We start from the raw sequence: 27,597 nt of genomic DNA, 5'->3' as shown, positions 1-27,597 counted from the left end.
CAAACGGGAACAATTGAAGAATTTAATTCAAAAGTTTCCCACGTTATCTCCTTGCTTGTAAATTTACTCAACATAACGGAAGAAAATCCGGAAGTCAAATCAGCAAAAAACCAGTTTTATCAACAAATGGGGCTCAAAGTGTTTCTTGCTGGGTTACACCATCCGCTGGGACCCACAATTCGAGCCCAAACCCCGAAAAGCTTAAAAGATGCGCTGAGACTTTGTTTAGATGAAAGCAATTACATACAACCAAAAACTACACATCATCCGCCACCAATTCCTAGCAGAGCACCTCAACAGGTGCCATTATATAAACCAGTACCATTTAAGTTTCAACCAAGACCAATGTTTCCAGTGAATAATTCTTATAGACATCCGCAACAACCGCCACCACACATGTTTAGGCCTTTCCTCCCGCGGAAACCTCAACCAAAACCTGAAAGAATGGATGTAGATCCATCCGTTAGAGTAAATTACATGAACCGTCCTCGGAACATACCCCCTCCTCAAATGCAAAACAATTTTGCACCGCGATTTCCACAGAATTATCGCCCACCAACGAACTTTGGCCCCCAGAATTTCGCACAACAAAACTTTGCTCGACCATATAACCCTCCTAAATTCCATTTTGAAGAACTAACAAATACCGAACAGTGCTATAATAACTTCTACCCATATGAAGATTATACAGAAAATTATTATCAACCATTATCTTACTATCCAGACTTTGAAAATTATTATCAGTCCAACGAGACAACCGAGAATGAAACGCAAATTTTGCCCGAAACTGCTAACGAGGTTCATAGTGAAAAACAGGAAGATGATGATAAACCAGATGACCTAAATCTTCGGATAACCGCAATCTCACAAACAACAACGTAGCCAATTTCATACCGTACATAAAAATAGAAACGACGAGAGGATCCTAAAAATTTCTGATTGACACAGGTGCTAACAAGAATTATATTAGCCCACGTTTGGTTAACATAGAAAAATGCAGATTCATGAAACCTGCTACTGTCAGAAATATTAACGGATCGCACCAAATTAATCAATTTACAGAATTCAATCCATTTCCTCACATCAAAAACTCTCCCAAATTAACTTTCTACATTTTTGACTTTCATTCATACTTTGATGGACTCATAGGTTACGAGTCACTTCAACACTTGAAAGCCAACATCCTCACGCATTCTAACGAGTTACAGTTACCATCAACCACGATACCAATGTTTAGAAAATACCCCGACACAACAAACATTAGTTTAAATTCAAACGAATCAAAATTCATCAGTATCCCTACAAACAACAATGAAGGTGATTTTTTAATTGAAAATGACATAGACATTTCCGAATCATTAATAGTGCATTCGGGGTTATACAGCTCTAAGCAAGGACAAGCGTACGTTGCCATTACCAACATTAGCAGCAAACCCATTAAAGTCAAAATTGATGAACCTTTTCAAGTTGAGATACAGAATTTTGAGACATGTTTTCCTGACATGATCCCGAAATGTAAAAATAAACAAGATCTTTTCAAACAACTACGACTCGCTCACCTTAATGAAGAAGAGCGACAAAAATTAATTGATTTGATTCGAAAATACGAGGAAATATTCCACTTAAAGGAACAAAAGCTCACCTTCACCAACGCAATAAAACATAAAATAACAACGAAAGACGACATTCCTGTGCATTCTAAATCATATCGGTACCCCTTCTGTCATAAAGAAGAGGTACAGAAGCAAATTTCAAAAATGCTAGAGCAAGGTATCATCCAGCATTCGAATAGTCCTTGGTCCTCACCAGTTTGGGTCGTACCTAAAAAAATGGATGCTTCCGGTCAAAAAAATGGAGAATCGTAATTGACTATAGGAAGTTAAACGACAAGACAATTGAGGATAAGTATCCAATACCCAACATAAATGACATTCTTGATAAACTGGGTAGATGCACATATTTCTCTACATTAGATCTTGCAAGTGGGTTTCATCAAATCGAAGTTCACAACGATGACGTTTCGAAAACCGCCTTCAGCGTAGAACACGGTCATTATGAATTTTTAAGAATGCCATTCGGCCTTCGCAATGCGCCATCAACATTTCAACGTGTGATGGACAACATTTTAAGGGAACACATAGGTAAAATATGTCTGGTCTACATGGACGATATTATTGTGTTTTCGACAAGCCTTCAGGAACACTTGGAAAACTTAGCAAAAATTTTTATTTGCCTTAAAAGATTCAATATGAAAGTGCAATTAGACAAAAGCGAGTTTCTTCACAAAGAAGTCGCATTTTTGGGTCACTTAGTCACCTCAGAAGGAGTCAAGCCGAACCCAGACAAAATTGAAATTATTAAAAATTGGCCTTTACCAAAAAACGAGAAAGAACTAAGAGGCTTTCTTGGAGTTTTAGGTTACTACCGAAAATTTATTCGCGATTTTGCTCGAATAGCGAAACCGCTTACTAACAGCTTACGAAAAAGAGAGACATTAGACTATTCGAGAGAATTTATTAATGCATTTGAAAAATGCAAAAACATTCTAACAAGCAGTACTATTCTACAGTATCCTGATTTTGACAAAACTTTCATCCTCACGACCGATGCATCAAACCATGCTATTGGCGCGGTTCTGTCGCAAGGTCCAGTAGGCAAAGATAAACCGATAGCATACGCATCTCGTACTCTTTCCCAAACTGAAGAAAAATACTCGACTATAGAGAAAGAGTTGCTGGCTATCGTATGGGCCTGCAAGTATTTCAGACCCTACCTTTTCGGTCGAAAGTTTGTGTTGTATACCGATCACAAACCGCTCACATACGGGCTGAATTTGAATCACCCTAACAGTAAGCTCGTTAGATGGAGGCTATCACTCGAAGAATATGATTATGAAATTCGATACAGACCTGGAAAGCAAAATACTGTCGCCGACGCATTATCACGATTTCCACACGAAATAAACCTACATGAAGAAAGTGACAAACGTGTTTTCGAATCAGCTAGTGCTAAAAATTGGCGAACAAGATAGCAATGAGTTCGAGGGAGTGTTTCCACGTGTTTTCAGGAGAACCATAACAAAAATATGTTTCGGAGTACCCGCAATGTTAAATATCTTTAAAGAATATATGGATCACAAAAGAGTCAACTGTATTTTCTGCCCCGAGAGATTAATCCCCACCATACAAGTTGTCTACAAAAATTATTTTAACCGATGCAAAACCTTCAAAGTTAAAATAACGCAAACCATGCTACAAGACGTTCAAACGGATGAGGAACAGAATGACCTAATTCAGAATGTGCACGATTCAGCACATCGAGGTATATGGGAAAACAAAGAAAAAATTTCTAGAACCTATTACTTTCCCAGAATGAAATTCAAAATCCGAAGATTTATCAAATTATGCGAAGTGTGCAACAAAGCAAAATACGAACGTCACCCATATAAAATTAAATTTGGCGAAACTCCAATTCCGAAAAAACCACTAGAAATTATTCACATAGACATTTTCATTTCGTTACCTGATATGTTTTTATCAATTGTAGATAAATTTTCTAAGTTTGGCGCAATCATTCCAATTAAATCAAGGCAGATACAGGACGTTCGGAAGGCTCTGTTGAAATACTTCAGCACACACGGAAAACCTCAACTCATCGTGAGCGACAACGAACCAGCCATGAGGTCAATTGAAGTCAGGGGACTTCTCAACGATTTAAATGTTCAAATATATTTTACACCTACAAATTGCAGCGAAACGAATGGCACTGTCGAAAGATTCCATTCTACACTCGCTGAGATTTTTAGGTGTATCAGATCAAAATACGAACAGTTATCTAACAAGGAAGTATTTCGTATTGCTTGTACCCTGTATAATGAAACCATTCATTCAGCTACAAAATTGAAACCACGGGAAATCTTCTTTGCCATCAGAGATGGTGACGACAGACATCTCGACGTGGATCAAATGATCGAAAGTCGGAACAAAATGTACGATGAAGTTGTCTTACAATTAACAAAAACGCAACATAAAACAATTGAACAACATAACAATCATCGCGAGGTCCAACCGATTTTGCAGCCGAACGAAGAAGTTTTCCAGAAAGTCCAGGGAATACGGAATAAGACCAATCCAAAGTACCTTCCGGTTCAAGTCGTCGAGGATCATACTAGAACCTTCATTGACGACTCGGGTCGAAAGCTACACAAAAATAATCTTAAAAGAATATGAGACACTCACACTCACACTTTTCTTTCCACAGAATTCTCGTCAAACCCTGGCAAACGAAAAAAATGCAACTACCCATGCTTACACTCCTGCTCATCCTACCAATGAACACCCCATCCCAAAACCAAGTCCTACAGATTAATGATATTACCAACAACGCAGGAGCGTTGATACTGCAAGAGGGAGAAGGGAGGATAATAGACGGTTACGACAGGTTGCTGCATGTGATTGACTTTGTAAAACTAGAAGCATCTGTGTTATTTATCGTAAACATGATTGGTCAGTTACAGAATTCACCTAGTGACTTTTCGGACATTATAAAAATGAAATTGAATGAAATCAGATTCCTTTTTAATATGCTACAAGTTAAACCAAACAGAAACAAAAGAGCAATTAATATGTTAGGCAGTACAATTTAATTTATCACCGGAAACTTAGATGCAGACGATCTAGCACTGATTAACAGCAACCTAGACGAGCTTAGAGAATCTGGAAACACTATCATAAAGCAAAATAACAGGCAGATAAAAATTAATACTAAATTCGAAAACAGAATAAACATTATGACAGATCAAATTAAAAACCAACAGAATGCCCTAAATAGTATTCTTAAAGATAATGATTACATCATTAGCGAACATCAGAAAATTCAAATTGTCTTTCAACTAAACACATTTATAGAAACTCTAAAATCACTCGAATACGCTATCTTGCTTACTAAACTAAACATTATAAGTAAACTAATTCTTACACCAAAAGAAATTGATCTAATAGCACAAGAGATTTCAAGCCAAGGTTTAGAAATTCACAACCTCGACGACACCAACAACTATCTCACCACCAGCACCCTATATAGCGAATCAACCCTCATCATCAGCGTTAACATACCACGACTTCTTCCAATCACATACCGGAAAGTGAGCATCGAACCTTTGCCAATACTGAACCATACAGCCAAACTGATGCATAATGAAGTCTTAATGAACTCAAATCAAATCTTAGCGATTGTTTCAAAATGCCAACAAAACCGCAAAGTTACTTTATGCGAAAGGAGACAGGTAATCGATATTAGCGAAAACCCGTGTGAAGCCGCATTATTGCGAGGACGTTTTGGACATTGTAATCTCGTGGAAAAACCTCCAACCACAGAAGTAAGAGAAATAGCCCCAGGTACGCTGCTGATACTAACCGTTCACCAAGACGTAAATATCAATAGCACCTGTGGTATCAATAACAAAGCTCTGAGAGGCATCCATTTGATAACATTCCATAATTGTTCAATTTACATAAACAACGAGCTCTATGAAAATCTCGAATTCCAATTTTATCAACCCATAATCACACCACTGGAACCGACGAAAATAAAACCTATGCAAATTCATAGACACATTAACTTTTCGGAACTACATGCCATACACATAGAAAATCGAAAGCATCTAGAGACAATCGACATTAAAAACATAATCGGATTTGTATCAATAAGCACTTTAACAGTTTTTATATTGGCAGTTACAATTTTTGGAATCATCAAATACCAGCAGTTCGCGAAAACAGGTAATTGCTCGGGACGAGCAATACTTGCGCAAGGAGCAGTTAACGACGAAACCAAATCTCAAAGTTTAACCGGCACAGGCCCAGGAATCCGCGGCGTCAGCAGACAACAGGAAATAACTCCAACGTCGAACGGCGAAGCCACAAGCAAGTGTCCAAACGCTAGGTGCACGTTATGTGCTAGTCAGGGATTTAGGTTATTCGTTAGCTCTCTGTAATTAATTTAACGACAATAAAATCATTCCAGTGTGAACCGTGTTGAAGTGAAGTTCAGTTTTAGCTTTTTTTTAAATCCCCCGAAGAATTCCAAATAATTAACTTATATATATATATATATATATATATATATATATATATATATATATATATATATATATATATATATATATATATATATATATATATATATATATATATATATATATATATATATATATATATATATATATATATATATATATATATATATATATATATATATATATATATATATATATATATATATATATATATATATATATAATAGTGTTGAAATGTCACCATTTGTGGCAGAACACACAATATTTATTCTGAATAGATATTAGTACATAAATAAATCATGACAAACATTCCCCCTCAATGAAAAACAAAAAAAAAACACCACGATCGATATTACTCGCAACGGCACTCATAATCATCGAAGATCACTTCGTTAACGTTCGTTAACCTCGCAGACACAAAATTCTGCGAGCCAGGCTCGATAGACATCATCATCGGAGCGGTACTATTTTACGATATACTGTCAGCAGACAAAATCAATCTTGGAAGTGATGGTCCATCTGTGCAAAATACTCTTTTTGGGTGGATAATTTGTGGGAAAATTTCGGATGGTTTCAGACACGCTCAACCTGTTATCGCTTTTTTTTAAAGGACGGGGGGGGGGGATTTGTTAGAAACTTAAGTATTTATGATAAATATTAGTAAATAATGTTTATGTGTGTCCAGTCACAAATGGTGACTTATCAACACTGTTGGTAATTTGTAATTTTAATTGTTAGGATTTGTTTGCTTTCGCAATTAGGACTTATCATTCGTAGGGATTTAAGGTGAAACCTCATTGAATCCAAAAATGGCCGACCTCGAATTACCACTACGAATTTTCGAAAGCATAAGACTCGGAAAAAGTTAATGCGTTCCCTGTTAAAATGCTATTTTATGTTTGCTGTGGTGAAGCAAACATAAAAAAGAATTTTCATAGGGAACGCAATGATTATTTCCGAGTCTTGTGCTTTTGAAAATTCGAAGTGGTGACTCGAAGTCGGCCATTTTTGGATTCAATGAGTTTTCACCTTAAACCTACTTGTCAGAAAAGGGGAAGTAAACTTACAACTAACTTATTTGCTAACTTATTGGCTATAAAGAGAGCTTATCGTAGCAATTGAGGATTGCAACGATTTTTGTCGAAAATTGTTAATAATTTTATTTGACATAGCTTCTAATGGTTCAACACCAGTAAGTCTATGTAATTCGAGTGTACCAAACCAAGGAGGACGCTTCAATTCTTCCTTGTTGAACAGCAACTTGACCAGATCGGTACTGCATAAAGCATTGCTGGTCTAAATATTTGTTTGTAAATCAAAAGTTTGTTCCTCAAACAAAGTTTAGAATTCCTGTTAATGAGAGGATATAAACATCTCGTATATTTGATGCACTTAGCTTGTATACTTTCAATGTGCTCTTTAAAAATAACTTTTTTATCGAAAATTAGTCCCAAGTACTTAACCTTGTCAGACCAACTTAAAATAATCCCATTCATCTTGACAACGTGATTATTGTTTGGCTTGAGGAAACAATCTCTAGTCTTATGGGGAAAAATTATCATTTGAATTTTAGAAGCATTGGGAGAGATTGCAAGTAGGAAGAAAATATATCTAAACTTTTCTGCAATCGACTGCATATGACACGAAGACTTTTTCCTTTTACGGAAATGCTTGTGTCATCGCAGAACAATGACTTTGTGCATCCTGGAGGCAAATCAGGAAGATCTGAAGTGAATATGTTGTACAGGACTGGGCCCAAGACAGAACCTTGAGGCACACCTGCTCTGACAGGTAATCTATCAGATTTTGAGTTCTGATAGACAACCTGCAGAGTTCGATCAGTAAGATAGTTTTTCAAAATTGTGATTAGGAAAATTGGAAAATTAAATATTTGCAATTTTGCAATCGAACCTTTATGCCAAACACTGTCGAATGCTTTTTCTATGTCTAAAAGAGCAGCTCCAGTGGAATAACCTTCAGATTTGTTAGCTCGTATCATATTAGTAACTCTGAGCAATTGATGAGTAGTGGAATGCCCATGGCGAAATCCAAACTGTTCATCTGCAAAAATTGAAATTTCGTTGATGTGTGACATCATTCTGTTAAGAATAATTCTCTCAAACAGTTTACTTATTGAAGAAAGCAAACTGATTGGTCGATAACTTGAAACTTCAGCTGGATTCTTATCCGGTTTTAAAATTGGAGTAATTTTTGCATTTTTCCATAATTTGGGAAAATATGCAATTTTGAAACAGCAATTGAAAATTTTCACTAAAAATTCCATTGTGCTGTCAGGGAGATGTTTGATTAATATATTAAAGATTCCATCGTCACCAGGTGCTTTCATATTTTTGAAGCTTTTAATAATTGATTTAATCTCATTCAAGTTAGTTTCAACTATTTCTGCAGGTAAAAAATTCTGGGAAGAAATTAAATCAAATTGATGTGTGACTTCATTTTCAATTGAACTCACGAAATTCAAATTTGAGTTATGAACACTCTCAAACTGCTGGGCAAGTCTTTCAGCCTTTTGTTCATTGGATACAAGAAAACGTTCACCGTCTTTTAGAACTGGAATATGCTTTGAAGGTTTCTTAAGAATCTTCGACAGCTTCCAAAAGGTTTTGAATTTGGTTTCAATTTTTCAACTATAGTCTCAAAATTTTGATTTCTCAGAAGAGTAAATCTATGTTTAATCTCTTTCTGTGAATCTTTATAAATAGTTTTAAAAACAGGGTCCCGAGAACGTTGATATTGACGTCTGCGGACATTTTTCAAACGAATTAGAAGTTGAAGATTTTCGTCAATTATTGGTGAATCAAATTTCACTTGAGCCTTTGGAACAGAATAATTGCTGACATCAATAATTGCACATTTCAATGCTTCCAAAGCGGAATCAATATTCACTTTGTTTTTTAAATCAAGCTCATTATTGAAATTATTCTCAATATAGACTGTTCCGAAAATTATAAATACATCTTCTTTCTTGAATAAAACAAAAAATACAGGATTTTTCGGGTCATTTTATTCTGAAATATAGATAATAAGTGTTTTCTTTCCAGTGTCAATTTAAGTTGGGATTATTTTTCGTAGGATACGCGAGTTCTCTAACTTTTCTCTTAACACTACTCTTAAGCTTTTGCACAGTGTGTTCTTCGACCATTTTTACCACTTTAAGCCAATCTTTTTTAAATTTCTCAACATTGTCCGCTGGTTTGACATATTTCCTCAGCTTTGCCTTGGTCAAAGCCCAAAAAGTTTCAATAGGGCGAATTTCAGGGCAGTTTGAAGGATTCATGTCCTTTGGGACACATGTGACATTATTTGTTTTATACCACCCTAGTGCATCCTTAGAGTAATGGCAGGAAGCAAGATCGGGCCAAAAGATTGAAGGATTGTTATGCTGCTTAACCATGGGTAACAACCTTTTCTGCAACAGTTTTGGACAGGGGATGTCAGGGTGTTCTTTAAAGTGGAATATACTTATTGACGTAGAACTACGTCTATCTTTCATTCGTTGTTTTGCTTTCGTCTCGATTAGACGCAAATTGTTCATCTCCGTTTGAGTTTGCAAAATAACAATACACGAGTTATCGTACGGGTGTTTTTTTGTCGATTATTTCTTGTGCTGCGCGATAACAATAGCCGGTAGTTTATCGGCAGAAACATCTTCTGCACACTGGTAGGGGCAGGCTACCCCGCCAGTGATCCGATACGCAGCTGATATATCAGCAAGAATAATTCTCCCGCACCGCTGTTACCCCGCTAGCAGCACGGACCACCATACGATCGAGCGAGTGGAAGTCAACTACAAGTGGCATCTACAAGGTCGCGTGTAGGATACGGCCACTGTGTCACAACACGAAGCTGGATCGTCATTGTTTGTTCTGCGGAGACGCTCGATTAATCCTACTATCAGCCGTGAGGTCGTGACTTAGACGTTCGGTGAAGTATTCACTTTAGAATTTTTATCATTATTATTAATAGTATTATTATTGTTATTATTATAATTATTATTACTATTATTATTATTATTATTATTATTACTATTATTATTATTATTATTATTATTATTATTATTACTATTGTTATTAGTATTAGTATTACTGCCTTTTTTTAAATTTTGATCCATTGTAGTTTGAAAAATTGTTTTTAAAATTTCATAGCAACTATTTGACCCCCCCCCCCCCCCACATTCGAATATTTATCGTTTGTGTGCGGTAGAGCGTAACGCTCCCGCAAAATGGACGACATGCAGGTGCAACTATTCCTGGATGTGGAAACAACTGGGGAAGAGATTGAGATCTCCCCCATCAATTCCCCTCTACCTTCCCCGCTACCTAGCCCCGTACCAAGGGTACCGGCAACACGGGTGAAAGCTTACCCAGATGCTTCGAAAGGTCCGTTCGTAGTTTACTTCAGGCCCATAAAGAAGCCTCTAAATATAATTCAAATCGGCAAGGACCTGGCAAAACAGTTTTCGGACGTAACCGAAATTACAAAGGTTAGACCGAACAAACTGCGAGTTGTTGTGAGTAGCTTGAAGCAAGCAAACGCAATTGCTAGCTACGAGCTCTTCACGAGAGAGTACCGCGTGTACATCCCTGCCAAGGACGTGGAGATCGACGGTGTGGTTACCGAAGGAAGCCTCACGGTCGATGACATTTTGCGTCACGGGGTTGGCTGCTTCAAAAACCCCCTGATTCAAGATGTAAAGATACTGGATGTCAAGCAATTGCATTCAGTATCCATCGAAGAAGGGAAGAAGAAATTCTTCCCTTCGGATTCCTTCCGTGTAACATTCGCCGGATCCGCACTGCCGAACTACATCTCTTTGGACAGGGTTCGTCTGCCTGTACGCCTGTTCTCACCGCGGGTCATGCATTGCCAAAACTGCAAGCAGTTAGGTCATACAGCCACCTACTGCTGCAACAAGGCACGCTGCAGCAAGTGCGGCGGCAATCATGCTGAGACCGCTTGCAGTGAGGATACTGAAAAGTGTCTTTACTGCGAGGGAACTCGGCATGACCTTTCGGCGTGTCCCGCGTACAAACAGCGCGAGGAAAAAATTAAGCGTTCCCTCAAGGAACGATCAAAGCGCTCTTTCGCAGAAATGCTGAAGAGTGCTGAGCCACCCTCGACAGGAAACATCTTTTCCTTTTTGCCAACCGATGAGGGTACATCTGACGATCCCGTCGAAGGGTGTTCTTATGCCATGCCAGAAGGATCTAGGAAGAGGAGAATGATCAACTCTCCTAATCTTTCTCGCAAAGGTCGCAAGATAACCCCTAGCGGAATGACCAATAAGCCAACACAAAAAGGAAGCGGTGAAGAAAAACCGAAGCAAGTACCTCCCGGTTTTAATTTTAAATCAAACCAGGAGTACCCACCGCTTCCTGGGGCACCAAAAACCCCTCGGGCACCCATTTCTCGATCAGAAGATAAAATAGAAACAGGGTTCATAAAATTTTCTGATATTGTGGACTGGATATTTAAAACATTCAACATACCAGATCCCCTACAAAATATTCTTCTTGCCCTTCTTCCTACAGTGAAAACCTTTTTGATGCAACTAGCAGCAACTTGGCCCCTCATTTCAGCTATCATATCTTTCGATGACTAATACGGCGAAAGAGGTTAGGAATTTTATCACTGTATTACAGTGGAATTGCAGAAGTATCATCCCCAAATTCGATCTATTTTCTCATTTAATAAATACATACAATTGTGACGCATTTGCGCTCTGTGAAACCTTTCTCAATTCAAACGATCAACTCAATTTCCACGATTTTAACATTATTCGTCGAGATCGAGACTCACACGGTGGAGGGGTACTTTTAGGGATTAAAAAGTACTATTCCTTCTTCCGAATCGACCTCCCCTCGATCTCGAATATTGAAGTCGTTGCCATTCAAACGAATATGGATGGAAAAGACCTATGCCTTGTTTCGTTATATATGCCTCCATCCGCGCGGATTGAACAGAAGCATCTCACTGATATAGCAGAGTTGCTTCCCGCGCCTTTTTTGATATTGGGAGATTTTAATTCTCACTGTTCGCTATGGGGGTCGCTGTACGACGACAACCGATCTTCTTTAATCTGTAACTTGATCGACGACTTCAATATGACAGTTTTGAATACTGGGGAAGCGACACGTGTACCTAATCCTCCAGCACGTGAAAGCGTGCTTGACCTATCCCTGTGCTCGACATCACTAGCGCTAGATTGCCGGTGGAAAGTAATCAACGATCCCCACGGTAGTGATCATCTTCCAATCGTTATATCAATTGCTAATGGTTCAACTCCCCCGAACCCAATCAATATTTCCTACGACCTTACACGTAATATTGATTGGAAGTGTTATGAGTCTATTATAGCGCAATCTATCGAGACTCACGAGGAACTTCCTCCGGAGGAAGAATACGCGTTCTTAGCTGGCTTGATAATCGACGCCGCGACTCAAGCTCAGACGAAACCGATACCCGGGGTAACGATTAGACAGCCCCCTCCCAACAAATGGTGGGACAAAGAGTGCTCTGAGCTGTACGCGCGAAGGTCCGCGGCGTATAAGGACTACCGGGAGTACGGCACTGTCAACCTGCTTCGAAAGTACGAGGCACTGGGCAGGCAGATGAAGAGCTTAGTAAAGGCGAAAAAACGCGGGTACTGGCGGCGGTTCGTAAACGCGTTGTCCAGGGAAACAGCGATGAGCACTCTTTGGGATACCGCCAGGCGCATGCGGAACCGTGACGTTTCGAATGAAAGCGAGGAGTATTCAGATCGCTGGATACTCGATTTTGCCAAAAAGGTCTGTCCAGACTCTGTACCGGAACAGAAAACCTTTCGCGACGCGTTTTTAGTAACTACGGAAGAGCCTCCATTTTCGATGTTGGAATTTTCAATGGCTCTCCTGTCGTGCAACAATAAGGCTCCAGGGTTAGATAGAATAAAATTCAACCTGTTGAAGAACCTACCCGACTCTGCAAAAAGACGCTTGTTGAATTTATTCAACAAGTTTCTTGAGCTAAATATTGTTCCGCATGACTGGAGGGAGGTAAAAGTCATTGCTATTCGGAAACCCGGAAAACCTGCCTCTGATCACAATTCATATAGGCCGATTGCGATGCTCTCTTGCCTCCGGAAATTAATGGAGAAAATGATCCTCTTACGGTTAGACAAATGGGTCGAAACAAACGGGTTACTTTCAGATACTCAATTTGGCTTTCGCCGGGGCAAAGGGACGAACGATTGCCTAGCGTTGCTTTCTACTGAAATTCAACTAGCCTTTGCTCGAAAAGAGCAAATGGCTTCTGCGTTCATGGATATTAAGGGGGCTTTTGACTCTGTCTCTGTAGAAGTTTTAAGCGCGAAACTTCATCCGCAGGGACTTTCACCATATTTGAATAACTTTTTGCTCAATTTGTTGTCAGAAAAGCATATGTATTTCTCACATGGCGATTCGACAACTTCCCGAATTAGTTACATGGGCCTCCCCCAGGGCTCATGTTTAAGTCCTCTCTTATATAATTTTTACGTCAATGACATCGATGAATGTCTTGCAATTTCATGCACGCTAAGGCAACTTGCAGACGATAGCGTTGTATCCATTACTGGTGGCAAGGCTAGCGACCTGCAAGGACCATTGCAAGATACCTTAGACAATTTGTCTGAATGGGCTCTTAAGCTGGGTATCGAATTCTCTCCGGAGAAAACTGAGTTGGTCGTTTTTTCTAGGAAGCATAACCCAGCTTAGCTGCAGCTCCTACTAACGGGTAAAACGATCTCTCAGGTTTTAGTCGCTAAATATCTCGGGGTCTGGTTCGACTCCAAATGCACCTGGGCTTGTCATATTAGATATCTGACACAAAAATGCCAACAGAGGATTAATTTTCTTCGTACGATTACCGGAACTTGGTGGGGTGCTCACCCAGGAGACCTTCTAAGGTTATACCAAACAACGATATTGTCAGTTCTTGAGTACGGCTGTTTCTGCTTTCGCTCCGCCGCGAACACGCACATTATAAAATTAGAGAGAATACAATATCGTTGTTTGCGTATTGCCTTGGGTTGCATGCAGTCGACCCATACGATGAGTCTTGAAGTGCTAGCGGGTATTCTTCCGTTGAAACATCGTTTTTGGAATCTCTCTTACCGGTTGCTAATTCGATGCACAGTTATGAACCCATTAGTAATTGAAAATTTCGAGAGGTTGGTCGACCTTCAATCTCAATCCAGATTTATGACTTTATATTTTGACTATATGGCTCAAGATATTAATCCTTCTTCATACGATTCCTCCAATGTCGCACTTTTAGATACTTCTAATAATGCTATATTCTTCGACACCACCATGAAACAAGACATTTCTGGTATCCCGGATCAATTGCGACCCCAAGAGATCCCTAAGATTTTTTCCAATAAGTTTAAACATGTTAGTTATGATAAAAGCTTTTACACTGACGGATCTAATCTAGATGAGTCCACTGGCTTCGGTGTTTTCCACGAAAATTTTACCGCCTCCTACAAACTCGATGCTCCTGCTTCCGTGTACGTCGCAGAACTTGCTGCTATTCAGTACTCTCTTGGAATCATCGAAACCCTACCCATAGACCACTACTTCATCTTCACAGATAGTCTCAGTGCCATTGAGGCTCTGCGATCAATGAAGCCTGTGAAGCATACCCGTATTTCCTGGGGAAAATACGGCGGTTTTTAAGTGCTTTAACAGATAAAAATTACCGGGTTACCTTAGCGTGGGTCCCTTCTCATTGCTCGATTCCGGGTAACGAAAAGGCTGACTCTTTAGCTAAGGTGGGTGCTATTGACGGCGATATTTATGAAAGACCAATTGCTTTTGATGAATTTTATAGCATTTTGCGTCAGAGAACACTCAACAGTTGGCAATCATCATGGAACTCAGATGAACTGGGACGGTGGCTACATTCCATTTTTCCTAAGGTATCGACGAAAGCATGGTTCAAGGGGTTGGATGTAGGTCGGGACTTCATTCGCGTGATGTCCAGACTTATGTCCAATCACTATACGTTAAACACGCATCTCTTTCGTATAGGGCTTGTAGACAGTAATCACTGCGTTTGTGGCGATGGCTACCATGACATCGAGCATGTTGTTTGGTCGTGTACCGAATACTGTGGTGTTAGGTCTGAGCTTATAGATTCCCTTCGGGCCCGAGGAAAACAACCGAACGTACCCGTTAGAGACATTCTGGGAAGCGGTGATCTCCAGTACATGACACAGCTATACGTGTTCATAAAACACGCTGGTATTAAAATATGAAACTCTTCTATCTATTTGTTAGATTACCATTCCCGCTACACGCTGAAAGAAGATGATACACTAAGCTGGAGACACCCAAACGAAGACTCGGCATCTTCATGTTCACGCAGACACCTCAGTCCAAACTGCTCAAATAGAACATCACTGCTTGGCCATGTACAAATAAATAAATCGTATAACTCAATATAGTTGAAATCAAAATTGTAACTCCCCTCCTCTCACCTTAAATCCCCACTAGCTCGTAGTCGGCCGCGAGAATAAAGAAAAGGCCTCCCTCTTTTCCCTGCTAATTTATAATTTAAAAAAAATGTACTTGGCTCAGTTAAACATAAATTGTATCGTGGCGTGTCAAATAAACTATTTAAAAACTAAAAAAAAAACCTTTTCTGCAAACACTCTTTCACGTAAATTTTACCATTCATTGTGTCATTCGTAATGAATGGACGAGATATTTTCCCACATTCACAAATGGCCTGCCAAACCATTACCTTCTTGCCGAATTTTTCGGTGTAAATGGCTTTCACTGGTCCAGGGACATCCTTTCCCTTCGTTGATGTATAAAATTGCGGTCCTGGCAGAGTCTTATAGTCCAGTTTTATGTAGGTTTCGTCATTCATGATAACACACCCCATTTTTTTGGTCAGAAGTTTGTCATTAGGCTTCCGAGCTCTCGGTTTCACAGATTCAGCTTGTTTTAGATGTCGTTTTGGCTGCTTCTGCTTCCGACGGGTCTGCAGACCCATTCTTCCCTTGGCACGCATAACGTTACTCGCCGAGGTTCCAAGCTTTCTCGCCACATCTCGTACTGATACTGCAGGATGCCGCTTGTAGTATTCCTTAACCTTTTTGTCCATTGTGGGATCAACAGGCCCCCCAGTCAACAATTTCATATGTATAACTTAATTGCGACATGCAAATACAGAAACATATAGGGTAAATATGTATAAAACGCCCCCCCGGGGCATAACGCCCCAGTCGATTTATTCGGAAACACACAAAAAATAAGACATGAGACTAATGGGAATCCGTAGCGGGTCGTAGGACCAACCTTCCGTGCAAGTTTGATAATTGTCACTAGCAGCAAAAAATAAACAAAAATCAATTTTGATTTGAGCTGCTTCAGATCTAATTTCTTGCAGCGTTTCCGTAACGTTTTTTCACTAGCGTATAAAGTTTATTACCTGGTATTTGCACTTATATTACTCAAATGAACCTTTAATCAGCTGTATCTAGTGAAGAAACGATGAAAATTGTATAATTTGCTTAAGTATTCAATGCTTTCTGCTACATTACAGCTCCGGGCAATATGCCCCACCGCTAGCCGGGCTGATTTGTTCATTGCTTTAGCGTTTGCTTCTGAGACTTCAAGCGCTGTTTCACTTCGCGTGCTGAGCTGCCATATGAAGCTACTGCATGGGGCATATTATACTGCATCTGGGGCGTTTTGCCCCGGTAGATTGGAAAGCTTGCAATTTTGTCATATTTTTTAATAGAATTATGGCGTTTTTGTGTAACAGTAATTACAAAACAAAATAATAGCAGTGCATTACCAACTAAATAGTGTATCCAACTGCGTGAAAGATTTGTTGTTTGTGATAAACATAGCTACAATATTGACGATGTTCCTTAGGGGGGGCGTATTATACCTGTTTACCCTACATTATTGTTAAATCGTATCTGCTGCAGAATATTACAATATACAAATCAAAGTGGAGGCGATATACATACTTTAACTCTTCGACCAACAAATATAACGACAAAAATCATTCCTTATAACGACTTAATGTTGTGTTTCTTGTGACTTCTGCTGATAGTCAGAATTAGTTTCTATTTACATTTATCCGATTAAAAGTATAGCTTTATACGAGTTTGAATGAACAACTGTAATGTGTAAAAAAATGAAACTTGGAACTTTCCAAAGGTCAAGCGTAAACTTGAACTCAGTATTAGTTCAATAGAACACCTTTATCAATATAAACCATTATCCTTACCTATATAAATAGCCTGCTTTTGCTGGTTTCGAACCTCTGACGTTGCGCTTATCAGGCCTCCACAGTTCCACAGTACCATATAGTCACTGTGAAGAGTCTTTGTTTAAAGCAAATAATAAGCGAGAGAACTCAGTCTTGAATAGGGTATATTTACCAGTGGTGGACCCTTTCCGTATTATGGACTTTAACAAACTAATTTCTTGAAAACTTGAACCATTCTTGAACATTAAATTGTTTCCATTTCATATTAAATAATAAAACTCTTGCTAACTTTTTTTTGTGAAAGATGAATTATATTTTGGTTCAGGAAAATTGGTAATACGCTTATGGTGTCCATTACCGGGTAATTTACCCTACGTGTGCAGAAATAAACATGCACGCATCATTGCCTATTTTAGTTTTTGTTTTTACGGTCACGAATTTCGAAACTACCAATCAGGAAGCTGTTTCATTCCTAACAGTAAAATGGCTTCTTTTTATTACGACTTGTGATGTTCGTTAGCCATCGTTTCCCAACACACGCGATAGACAGTTTACATACACATAGAATCGTTATTACGTTTGCAAACGTATACGATGCGAACGGACGTTTAATATCTGACGTGTTTGTTTACCTGCATGAAGTTTTCTCGGTTGGATACGTGAGTGATTACGTATTTAGGTAAGTTATAATGTGAAAATCGCGTATTTTCATCTATTAAATGTATTTCACCTGTTTGTTTTTCTTTAAGGAATGTTCGCTGTAGTACAACTAATTGAAAACCAAAAATTCAAGGTGCTGGTTGTCCCCGTTTCTTGGATAAGGAATGGAGTACTCCTTTGGCCAAAACTGCTTTCCGAACAAAAAATTGAAGAGCTGAGAATAAACGGAACAGCCTATAAGGGAGCTACAAAGCAAATTCCTGTGATCGTACAAAAAGGTCGCAACCGCGGAAGCTGCAGCGGATGACCTTGCTATGAAGGAAGTTTCAGACGTCGATGGCAAAAAGAAAAGGTTAAAACCTGAGAAAAAGAAGAAAGCCGCTGCTGTGAAAGACTATAACAAGCTTTTTGCAGGTAAGTTTCCCTGTAATTCTTTTAATTGATGTATTCATCAAAGATGTTTTCAATATCATTTCAGAAATTAGTAATGTTAACAGCTCGACACAATCATTGGAACCAGTGAAACATCGGACTATTGAAGATACCGTAGTGGGTCAGTCACAATCCTGTAAAACCGGCCCGTCGATACATGTTACACCATTTGAGCAAGAGCTCATTCCACCTACAGTTCTAAAAGTTCAAGTAGGCGGTAATAGTTCAAGTCTCCAGAATTCTGCTCGCTCAGGAAATCAACTGTTGTAATAATGAACGTAAGTATTACTATTTATACATAGCGTATTCAGTTATTCAAGTTGTGTAACAACAATTTTGTTTTGAGCAAACAACCATTTCGCTATAACGAAATTCAGATTTTTAACAGTTCAATATTTTAGGTGAAATTTCTACAACACAGTTAAAACAAACAACAGTTATAGAAGAGATGGAATTAAATCAGACACAATGTGAGAACTCCGCAGTTGCAGAATCGCAAAATATACTTTATTCAATTCCTTCATATCCGTCGATCAAACCAGATTCTGTATATGTAACTGATGGTGGTTTGATTCACTTGACTGACCCACACGAATTATCAGGTATAAGTGTTTTACTAATTCCCAAATGATAGGTTTATGATGTATTTTTTTTTAATTTTAAGTTTTCAATTTCATATTTTCAAATTAAACTTTTAAATTCAAGCTTTAAATAAATATTTTAAAATTAAAATAAGGTTGGTAACGTCTCCGTCAACCACGCTCGACGCCTGGGTTCGAATCCCACCGCCGACATAGGTGTCGATGGTTGTGAGGTGGCGTGATCCACTCACAACCAACCCAACTGGTCTAGATTCAATCCTAGCCGACACCGGGAGATTTTCTGAGGCGAAAAATCTCTGGGATCACGCCTTCCATCGCATGAGGAAGTAAAGCCGTTGGCGCCGGTCCGTTAATAAACGGGTCGTGAGTTAGGGTCCTGGGTGTGGAGTCGCCTTCCTGGGCGTCGGTGATTGGCCACAACAGTGGCGGAACTAGACCGACGGAAAAATAAGCGAGAATAAAAAAAAAAAATTTTAAATTAAAATTTAATTTGTAAATATGCAACATAGCAATTCAAAAAAAAAGTTGAGAATTCAAATCAGAAATTAAAAATTACAAATAGAAAAACTATAAAATCAGACATCAGAAATTTTAAATTTAAAATAAATTAATCGGCCAAGCACACATTCAGTATGAAATTTGAATTTAAAAAAAATAAAAAATTTGAAATTCATTTTTTCGCTAATTAATCTTTAAATTTTAAATTTCTTATTTCCAAATCTGACATTTAAATTTGAATTTCAATATAGGTATATATTTTTAAATTATTCTTTCACATTTTAAAATTCATGATTCGTAATTTTCAAATATAACAATTAAAAATAGAAACAAAAAATGAAAACTAAAATCAAACATTGAAAATTAAAATCAAAAAAATAATATCAAATACAGCAAAATTGAAAATTTAACGTTAAAATTAATCAGTCAAGCTCAAACTCAATATAAAGTTTAAATTGTAAAATAAAAAAAAATTAATAGTCAAATATTAGAAATTAGGACTCGAATATTAACAATAACCAATTCAAAATATTAATTTTTAATTTAGAGTTACACATTTACGGTGTGAAAAATGAAGTTGAAATTTAAAGTTTAAGATTTAAAATTGAAATCGCAAATTTATATTTCATTTTTTATAAAATTTTAACATGATTTTTTGCAGCACCAATTCTTACATTGTCAGATTTTCAAAAGGAAATGGATGTTTTGAAGCAGGATTTCAGCATTCTTATACTAACAAATACCGAAAAAGCTATCGAAAAAAGTTTCCAAGATAACTTTGCCAGGTTTTCATCACTTTTCGAAATATATGGAAAACGTTTGGAACTGACTTCAAAAGATGAATCGCTTGTGGAAAATCATTCGTTGATAGACAGCGAAGAAGATCCAAGTACCTGGAATTCTGCATTATCCCACAGTGATATTGAACACAAATATGTGAGTTATTAGATGCATTATTAGTTAACAATTATAATCATGGAATTTGTATTTTCTAGCTGACGTATTTTTCTAAAATAATTATCCCTAATTCGTACAATGGCAATGGTGACAACGCCTGCTATACTGCGGTCGACTGTTTATTTACAAGAAACTTCTGGAATCAGTTTACTTGGACTGGTATTAACAGAGGAGCTAAGTCCAAGCGTGGGTTTCGTGAGTTTGGTAACGTTACCCAGCATATATTAAAGATAGTACAAATCGGAGACCCCTTGTATACAGCTCAAAAACTGGAAGCATTCTGTAAAACAAGGCTATTCCGATATGCAAAAGCCCGATCTAGCAATAAACAGTTGAGACGTTCAGCATGTAGGCCAGGAAGGAAATTGATTACTAAGAAGATTCTAAATCAAACTGATTCCAATATTTTGGTTCAAACTGTTCATACTGGCGCTGGAATCGATAAATCCGTTCATGAGAGCAAAGAATATTTTCCAAATGTTCAAGATACCGAAAGCGGAAGTGAGGATGATGATCTTAATGGTTCTATTGAAGTTTCGAAAGGCGGCGTTGAGGATGATGAATAGTTTCTTACGTTTTATTTTTTTTTTAATTCTTTTTAATAAGAAAAGGTTTTTAATACATACAAACAAATTCCAAAAAAAAGTGTAGACACACGCAACGTTAAGTATTATATCTATGCAAGAACAGAATATCAATCTAAGGTGTGGAGCAATGGTATGAAAACAGTTTCATTTTTCCAGTAAATGATCACAAACTTACAAATGACCGAATTCACATTAAAAAAGTGGGTTGATGAAAAATTTGTAGTATTCAAACAAGCACTGTATATGTGTAAATATGATGACTTAAATGGGGTTTGAAAGAAATCCTGTTTTCTAAGCAAGTATTTTCCTTCGATTAGATGTCTATTTCCGGTTTTTCTCAATCCAGTCAGGCAAACAATTTTTAAATCATTTGTCAAAAAACCACTGATTGTTGAAGTTTGTAGTCAGTATAAAACTTTTAAATTTAATTTTGGCCATAGTTGCAGTTTGTTCAAATGAAATGATAAATTCACTGTCGTTATCAAAAGACGTTGATTTCCTGTTCTGCATTGCTTCTGTTATACGTTTTGCAACTTGTGCGAGGGGATTCGGTCCTGTGCGCAACATTTTTTTAAGAGAATGTAACGCGTTTTCAAAAAAGTATGCTGACAATGACGGTAAACATCCAAACCTTTCAACCTCATCAACTACATGACAGACATTATGTACGTTACTAGTCACGTATTCTGCTCCATACAAATATTTATAATTTATAACGAAATCGTTGCACAAATCGCGTGCAATATGTAAAAAATTGCAATATTTTTTCGCAGAACAGATACGTACAGCACAGAAGAGATGAAGAAACTGTACGTAGTACTTTTCAGGCAAATAATTTTAAAGGATAACTGCGCCAACATAATTGAGGAAATTTCTGTATTCCAATCCTTTCCACAGACCAATGAACTCTAGAGAATGCATTCGACGATGCATTTCGAGTGGAAATCTTACACTGATTAGAAATTGCGTTATTTCTTGCTTTTGAGTTGTACTCCATTTCGTTTTTTTTTTGTCATTGAACCAGTGCGCCAAGCGTTCATCAATTTCCTCATCACACCTAATTCAAGTAAATGCAACGAATCAGCAACAATTATGTCTTTTACCATATCAATTGGCAATTTCGTCAAAGGACTTTCACCTCGTTGATGTACTGTATATCCGTTTTCGTGAAATATTTCATTCGTTCGTTTTGGAGCCGTTATTTTAGGATAAGTCATGGTTTTTGCCGTGTAAGAGTACGTTCCCTTCGTTGTGCATTTCATGCAACCATACTTTCCGTTGAAGCTCGTTACGCATTTAATGAATGCACGTGCTGGAGTATCACAGATGAAACATCGTGTCTTGACCAAAATTTTGTGGCCGTTGATCACGATGCCACTGCTTAAGATTGGAAGCAGCTCTCCAATGAATGGATCTAGAAACTCAGCTGAATCTTTAGGTTTGCTGGTTCCGTAGAATATGCCAAAAATCATTGGAGGTTCAGTGGGAAATTCATGTATATTACATAAGATCGGCCAGAAATTTTTTATACTGCTTTCGTAAATAAGTAGTCCATCAACATTGACATTTAATGATATGCAAGTTGGTTTGTCAATGTTTTTCAAGCTATGCTTCAAGCAGAATTCAAGGCCTTGATGCCAGTATGAACCTCCACTGTTCATGGTTGTGATAAATAAGGAACTAGGAGTTTTTAAAACGCTTCGTGGATCCGTGGGCAGTTTTAGGTGAAGGTGTCTGTTCAATACACTAAGAAGTGATTTTAAGGCTAGATGGGAAATGTTGAAGTCACTGGTCCAATTTCCAATATCTGCTATTAACCCTTTGTAAGTATCTAAAATAGAAACTAGTTGATAATTTTTGATTACATCTTGTCAGTATTTCGAATATAACCCGCATGCTGTTCTGCTACACCTTCAAGCTCCGAGGCTTTTGTATCAGCTGAATTATCAGATGATTTAGCAGGAATACCATCAATATCCTCTGCGACTGAAATTTTATATATGTCTTGCTGGTTTCTGTTGTCACCTGATCCAATAACAGATTCTTGCTGGGTACTGCGAGAATGATTATTGTTCCAACGGTTTCGATGTTTTTTCAAAAGACGGCTATATGTGCCACTCTTTTTTATTTCAACTAGTTTTTTTCGGTGCAACGCTACTTTCATCTTGCAGTACAAATTTCAACTTCAAGTGTAAAGAGAACTGATAATAAACATTTACATCAAGCAATGTTTCAGCTATCAATACGATGAATTTTCGAAAATGTTTGCATATATGGTATTATTGTAAATAAAGCGAAACGTTACAGTCATTACGATTACATAAGGAGATAATGTGACGTTTTTTATATTGAATTACGATTTCCCTAAAAAGATCTTATTGCACGCGTTAGGATTTAATATCGAGTTTTGGCAGCGAAACAATGCACGTTTATACGATTTGGATTTGTCTTGATCATTTGAACGACTTAGGACGTAAATGTTAATACGATCATATGTTGACTGGGCCGGGTTTTCTACCACGTCTTGGGGCATCAGTAAATGTGCACTCTTCACAATACTTTCGCAATGCGGTTTGAACTGCTCCGACACTTATACCTTCTTCTCTGGCTAATTTTCTTATAGAAAGACCACTCACGGTGCCCCATTTGTGCACAATTCGCTTTCTTTGCTCGGAAGAAAGGCCACGCATTTTCAAAATTTCGCACTAAATGTTAGAAAAAATGACAGCATCTGTTTCTTTTGGATGTAAACAACAGGACGCAGCCAACGTTTGGTTGAAAACTGCACGTTATTTGAAATGACGGTTGAACGTAAGTGTATTTATAATTATCGGAACGGTCTATATGAGATTTGTATCTTTCCCAATTAGCCTTGTTATAATTAAAAACAGAGCTCATAAGATTTGAAACTGATTCATGTGATAAAGAAAAAGTTATTGGAAGATGGTCAGAATCAAAGTCAGCATGTGTCATCAAATCACTACATACATGACTTTGATCTGTTAGCACCAAATCAATTGTTGATGGGTTTCTTACAGAAGAAAAGCATGTAGGACTATTCGGAGACAAAATAGAATAGTATTATGAAGAACAATCATTGAATAAAATTTTGCCATTGGAATTACTTTGAGAATTATTCCATGAACGATGTTTAGCGTTAAAATCGCCGATTATAAAAAATTTCGAACGATTTCTGGTGAGTTTTTGTAAATCACCTTTAAAATAATTTTTGTGCTCGCGTGTGCATTGGAATGGTAAAGATGCTGCGGCAATAAATAAAATCCCAAGTTCAGTTTCAACTTCAATTCCCAAAGTTTCAATAACTTTCGTCTCAAAATGGGGAACAACACGATGTTTGATTCGGCGATGAATAACAATTGCAACTCCACCGCCGGAACCTTGAATCCTATCATATCTATGAACCACGTAATTGGGATCATATTTTAATTTGATGTTAGGTTTCAAAAATGTTTCAGTAATAATTGCAATATGCACATTATTTACGGTCAAAAAATTAAAAAGCTCATTCTCATTGGCCTTCAATGAGCGAGCATTCCAGTTTAAAATTTTCATTGGTTTATTTAAAATCATTGCTAAATTTTAAATTAGAAACAATTTCAATTGTAAAATTTGTACCTATTTGGATGGCTTCAAACATTAATTTTGCCTGCAACATGGCATTCATAAGATCGAACATTGCTTGTTGCAGAAAAGAAAGTTTACCTGCCAACCTGTTATCGCTAATACGTGCAGCGAACGGTTAGATGACCTTGTAGGGAGGTTTTGGGAGCTTGAGACTTGTCGATCCAACAGTGTTCACTCGGTACACGAATCAGCATGTGAAACATGGTTCGATCGTACCATAGTCAGAGACTCCAACGGAAGATTCATTGTGACGTTGCCGAAAAGGGACTCACTCGTTTTCAAACTAGGCGATTCAAAACACTGCGCTCAAACGTTTTCTTGCCTTAGAGAGGCGACTGGCAGGTAACACTATAATCAAAACTATGTATGAGCAGTTCATTAAAGAATATTCGCGATTGGGTCACATGAGAGAGGTGACGGATGACGATGAATCAACAGCCCCACAGTATTATATACCGCACCATTACGTGCTTCGGCCTGACAGTTCAACCACAAAACTGCGCGTGGTATTTGACGCATAATAGACCATTTTACGAACTGACAGGTGTCACGGATCCTGCTGATATTGATGTTGCTTTTACGTGCGTTATGTGAGCGGTTCCGAGCTTTCTGTCAAAATTTCATTCATGAATTGAGTTCAGAAACGTCTCGTGAAATGGTCTATGCACCACCAGCAGTGGCATTTCTCTCAATGATTCTCTTTTGGTCGGTCCAACGGTGCAAAATGCTTTGCTTGCAATTGTTTTGCGATTTAGGCTACATCGGTATGCTGTTGTCGCCGACATCGAAAAAATGTACCGCATGGTACGAGTTCAGCCCGGCGATTGGCGGCTGCAACGAATATTTTGGCGAGCGAATCGGAATAAATTTATTCGCAATTTTGAACTTCAAACCGTCACTTACGGGACAGCGTCAGCACCGTATTTGGCAACGAAATGTTTAAAACGCCTAACAGAACTCGACGGAAGCAAGTATACAGCAGCAGCGAAGGTACTGGCGGAAGACTTTTATGTCGATGATATGATGTCCGGAACTGACAGCGTCGACGGAGGTGTGCGGCTGTGCGCCGATATGCAAGCGTTATTGAACGGAGGTGGATTTACACTGCGTAAGTGGAGTTCTAATTGTCCTGCCATACTAGAACAGATACCAGACGAATTCAAAGATGATCGCACGTTATTTGAGTTGGATGAATCAAGTGCCACAATAAAAACACTAGCAGGCTTATCTGGGAACCCCGTCTAGATTGCTTTAAATTCAGGATTCCTGGGTGGAATTCTTCAAAAATTTGTAAGCGTACTGTCGTGTCTGACCTGGCAAAGGTTTTCGATCCGCTTGGACTAGTTGGCCCGATTGTCATCACAGCAAAAATATTCGTCCAATCCCTCTGGAAGCAGAAGGTTTCGTGGGACGAAACACTTGCACATGAGCTCAAAAGGCAGTGGAACGAATTTTGGCACGGTTTGGAGAATCTAGTTAATTTAAAGGTACCGCGGTGCCCAAGTAACAATTTCATAGCTTTTTACCCTTATCCAATTCTCTTAACGGTTTTATTGCGGTAACGGCTATTACCAACGATCTTAAGGCGGTCAGCCTTCTTACCTAAAAGAATGGACCGTAAGAAACACTTAAAGCTGTCAATAAAACTTTTATAAAACCAACGACAAAACCAGCAAGCGCGTATGTTTTTTTGCTTTATTAGAGGTTTCATTACAGCTAGCGCGAGTCTTATAAAATGCACATAGCCAACCGTTATAAAACCGGTTTTAATGCAGTCATTTCAAAATTGAGAATAGCAAGTTGGCTATGGAAAGTCTCTCATAAGATTGTAATAAGTGTTCAGTTTCAATTTGTCAAATTTGTAAACAAACATGGGCTCGGAAACGAATAAAGATTTCTGGCAGCTTTAAACGAAGTGTGAAGAGAAATTTCAACAAAAGAATTAACATAAGGATAAATGAAATAACAAATAGGTATTGGAAAAGTTATCAAAAATGTTCCATTGAAATCTTCCACAGCAAGTTCCAGCCAGAAAACAATCTCAGGATCCGTGAATGAACTAAATCGATGATGAAAGAGTGTTCATCATCGATTTAGTTCGGAACATCTTTAGGTTCGATGAAAACAACAACCAGATTCGATGAAACGACAATCAACTGATTTTAATGTCAGAGAAAAGGAATTATTTTTCGATAGCGAAAGAAGAGCTTATGGACAAACAGATTTCAGAAATTTATATGTATCGCTCGCTGCGTTCAGAAACAACGATCTAATATTACGATTTGTGTGATATAAAGTGTAAAATGATACTCCTTCCAGTAGACGACACACCAAATACAGTATTTATTCCCTTACTTCATACTATTTAGCTCTTAGGTTAAGATTTAAACATATATTAAAAATCACAAAAAGACATATTAACAACCTACTTCTCTTTTGGTTCATCTTTTTTTGGCTTTTTTAGTCACCTCGGACAGCTTCTGTGGGTCGACACAACAATTTCAGTTAGTCTTTCCCAACTATTTCTCCCAACCTGCTTCAGAGAAATTCTGGTCTGCGTATCGAACGGTTTTGTTACAATATTCCTTCGACAAGCCTTTTCTTGCCTTCGGTTGCTCATCCACTTCTATTTCAGTGTTCGATTTCATAAACTTTTGTTCCTGCTGAGCTTCGGCATAAGAAATAAACTCACGCTTCAGCACACAACTGCGTCTTCCCAGCTGTCGTTCTGGTAGGATTTTCCGTCGTTGCACAGTCTCCAAACAACTGACTTTTTCGGCCAAATCAAAGTTCCGTCCATTTCCCTTTATGTTCCGTGGAGTAACATGCAAGAACACCTTTTAGTTTTCAATCGTTTGTACTATTTAAA

General features: G+C 38.0%; 3 protein-coding genes across 4 annotated transcripts in view; all 3 read left to right on the top strand.

The window, feature by feature from the left end:
- The window catches only part of LOC129717835 (uncharacterized), an 879,733-nt gene that overhangs the window by 500,723 nt on the left and 351,413 nt on the right, over positions 1 to 27,597 (top strand). The gene's annotated exons all lie outside the window — the stretch shown is intronic.
- Positions 4,604 to 5,924, top strand: LOC129717843 (uncharacterized). Its single transcript, XM_055668052.1, has 2 exons — positions 4,604 to 5,377; positions 5,736 to 5,924. Exons 1-2 carry the CDS (start codon positions 4,790 to 4,792, stop codon positions 5,847 to 5,849), a joined length of 702 nt encoding a protein of 233 aa, XP_055524027.1. The 5' UTR covers positions 4,604 to 4,789; the 3' UTR covers positions 5,850 to 5,924.
- LOC129716891 (uncharacterized) lies at positions 15,863 to 21,062 on the top strand. Its single transcript, XM_055666735.1, has 4 exons — positions 15,863 to 18,421; positions 18,486 to 19,041; positions 20,201 to 20,475; positions 20,535 to 21,062. Exons 2-4 carry the CDS (start codon positions 18,888 to 18,890, stop codon positions 21,060 to 21,062), a joined length of 957 nt encoding a protein of 318 aa, XP_055522710.1. The 5' UTR covers positions 15,863 to 18,421; positions 18,486 to 18,887.

This window comes from Wyeomyia smithii, chromosome 1 (genome assembly GCF_029784165.1).
Source record: "Wyeomyia smithii strain HCP4-BCI-WySm-NY-G18 chromosome 1, ASM2978416v1, whole genome shotgun sequence".
Classification (NCBI taxonomy): Eukaryota; Metazoa; Arthropoda; class Insecta; order Diptera; family Culicidae; genus Wyeomyia; species Wyeomyia smithii.
This window is presented reverse-complemented; position numbering and strand designations above follow the sequence as displayed.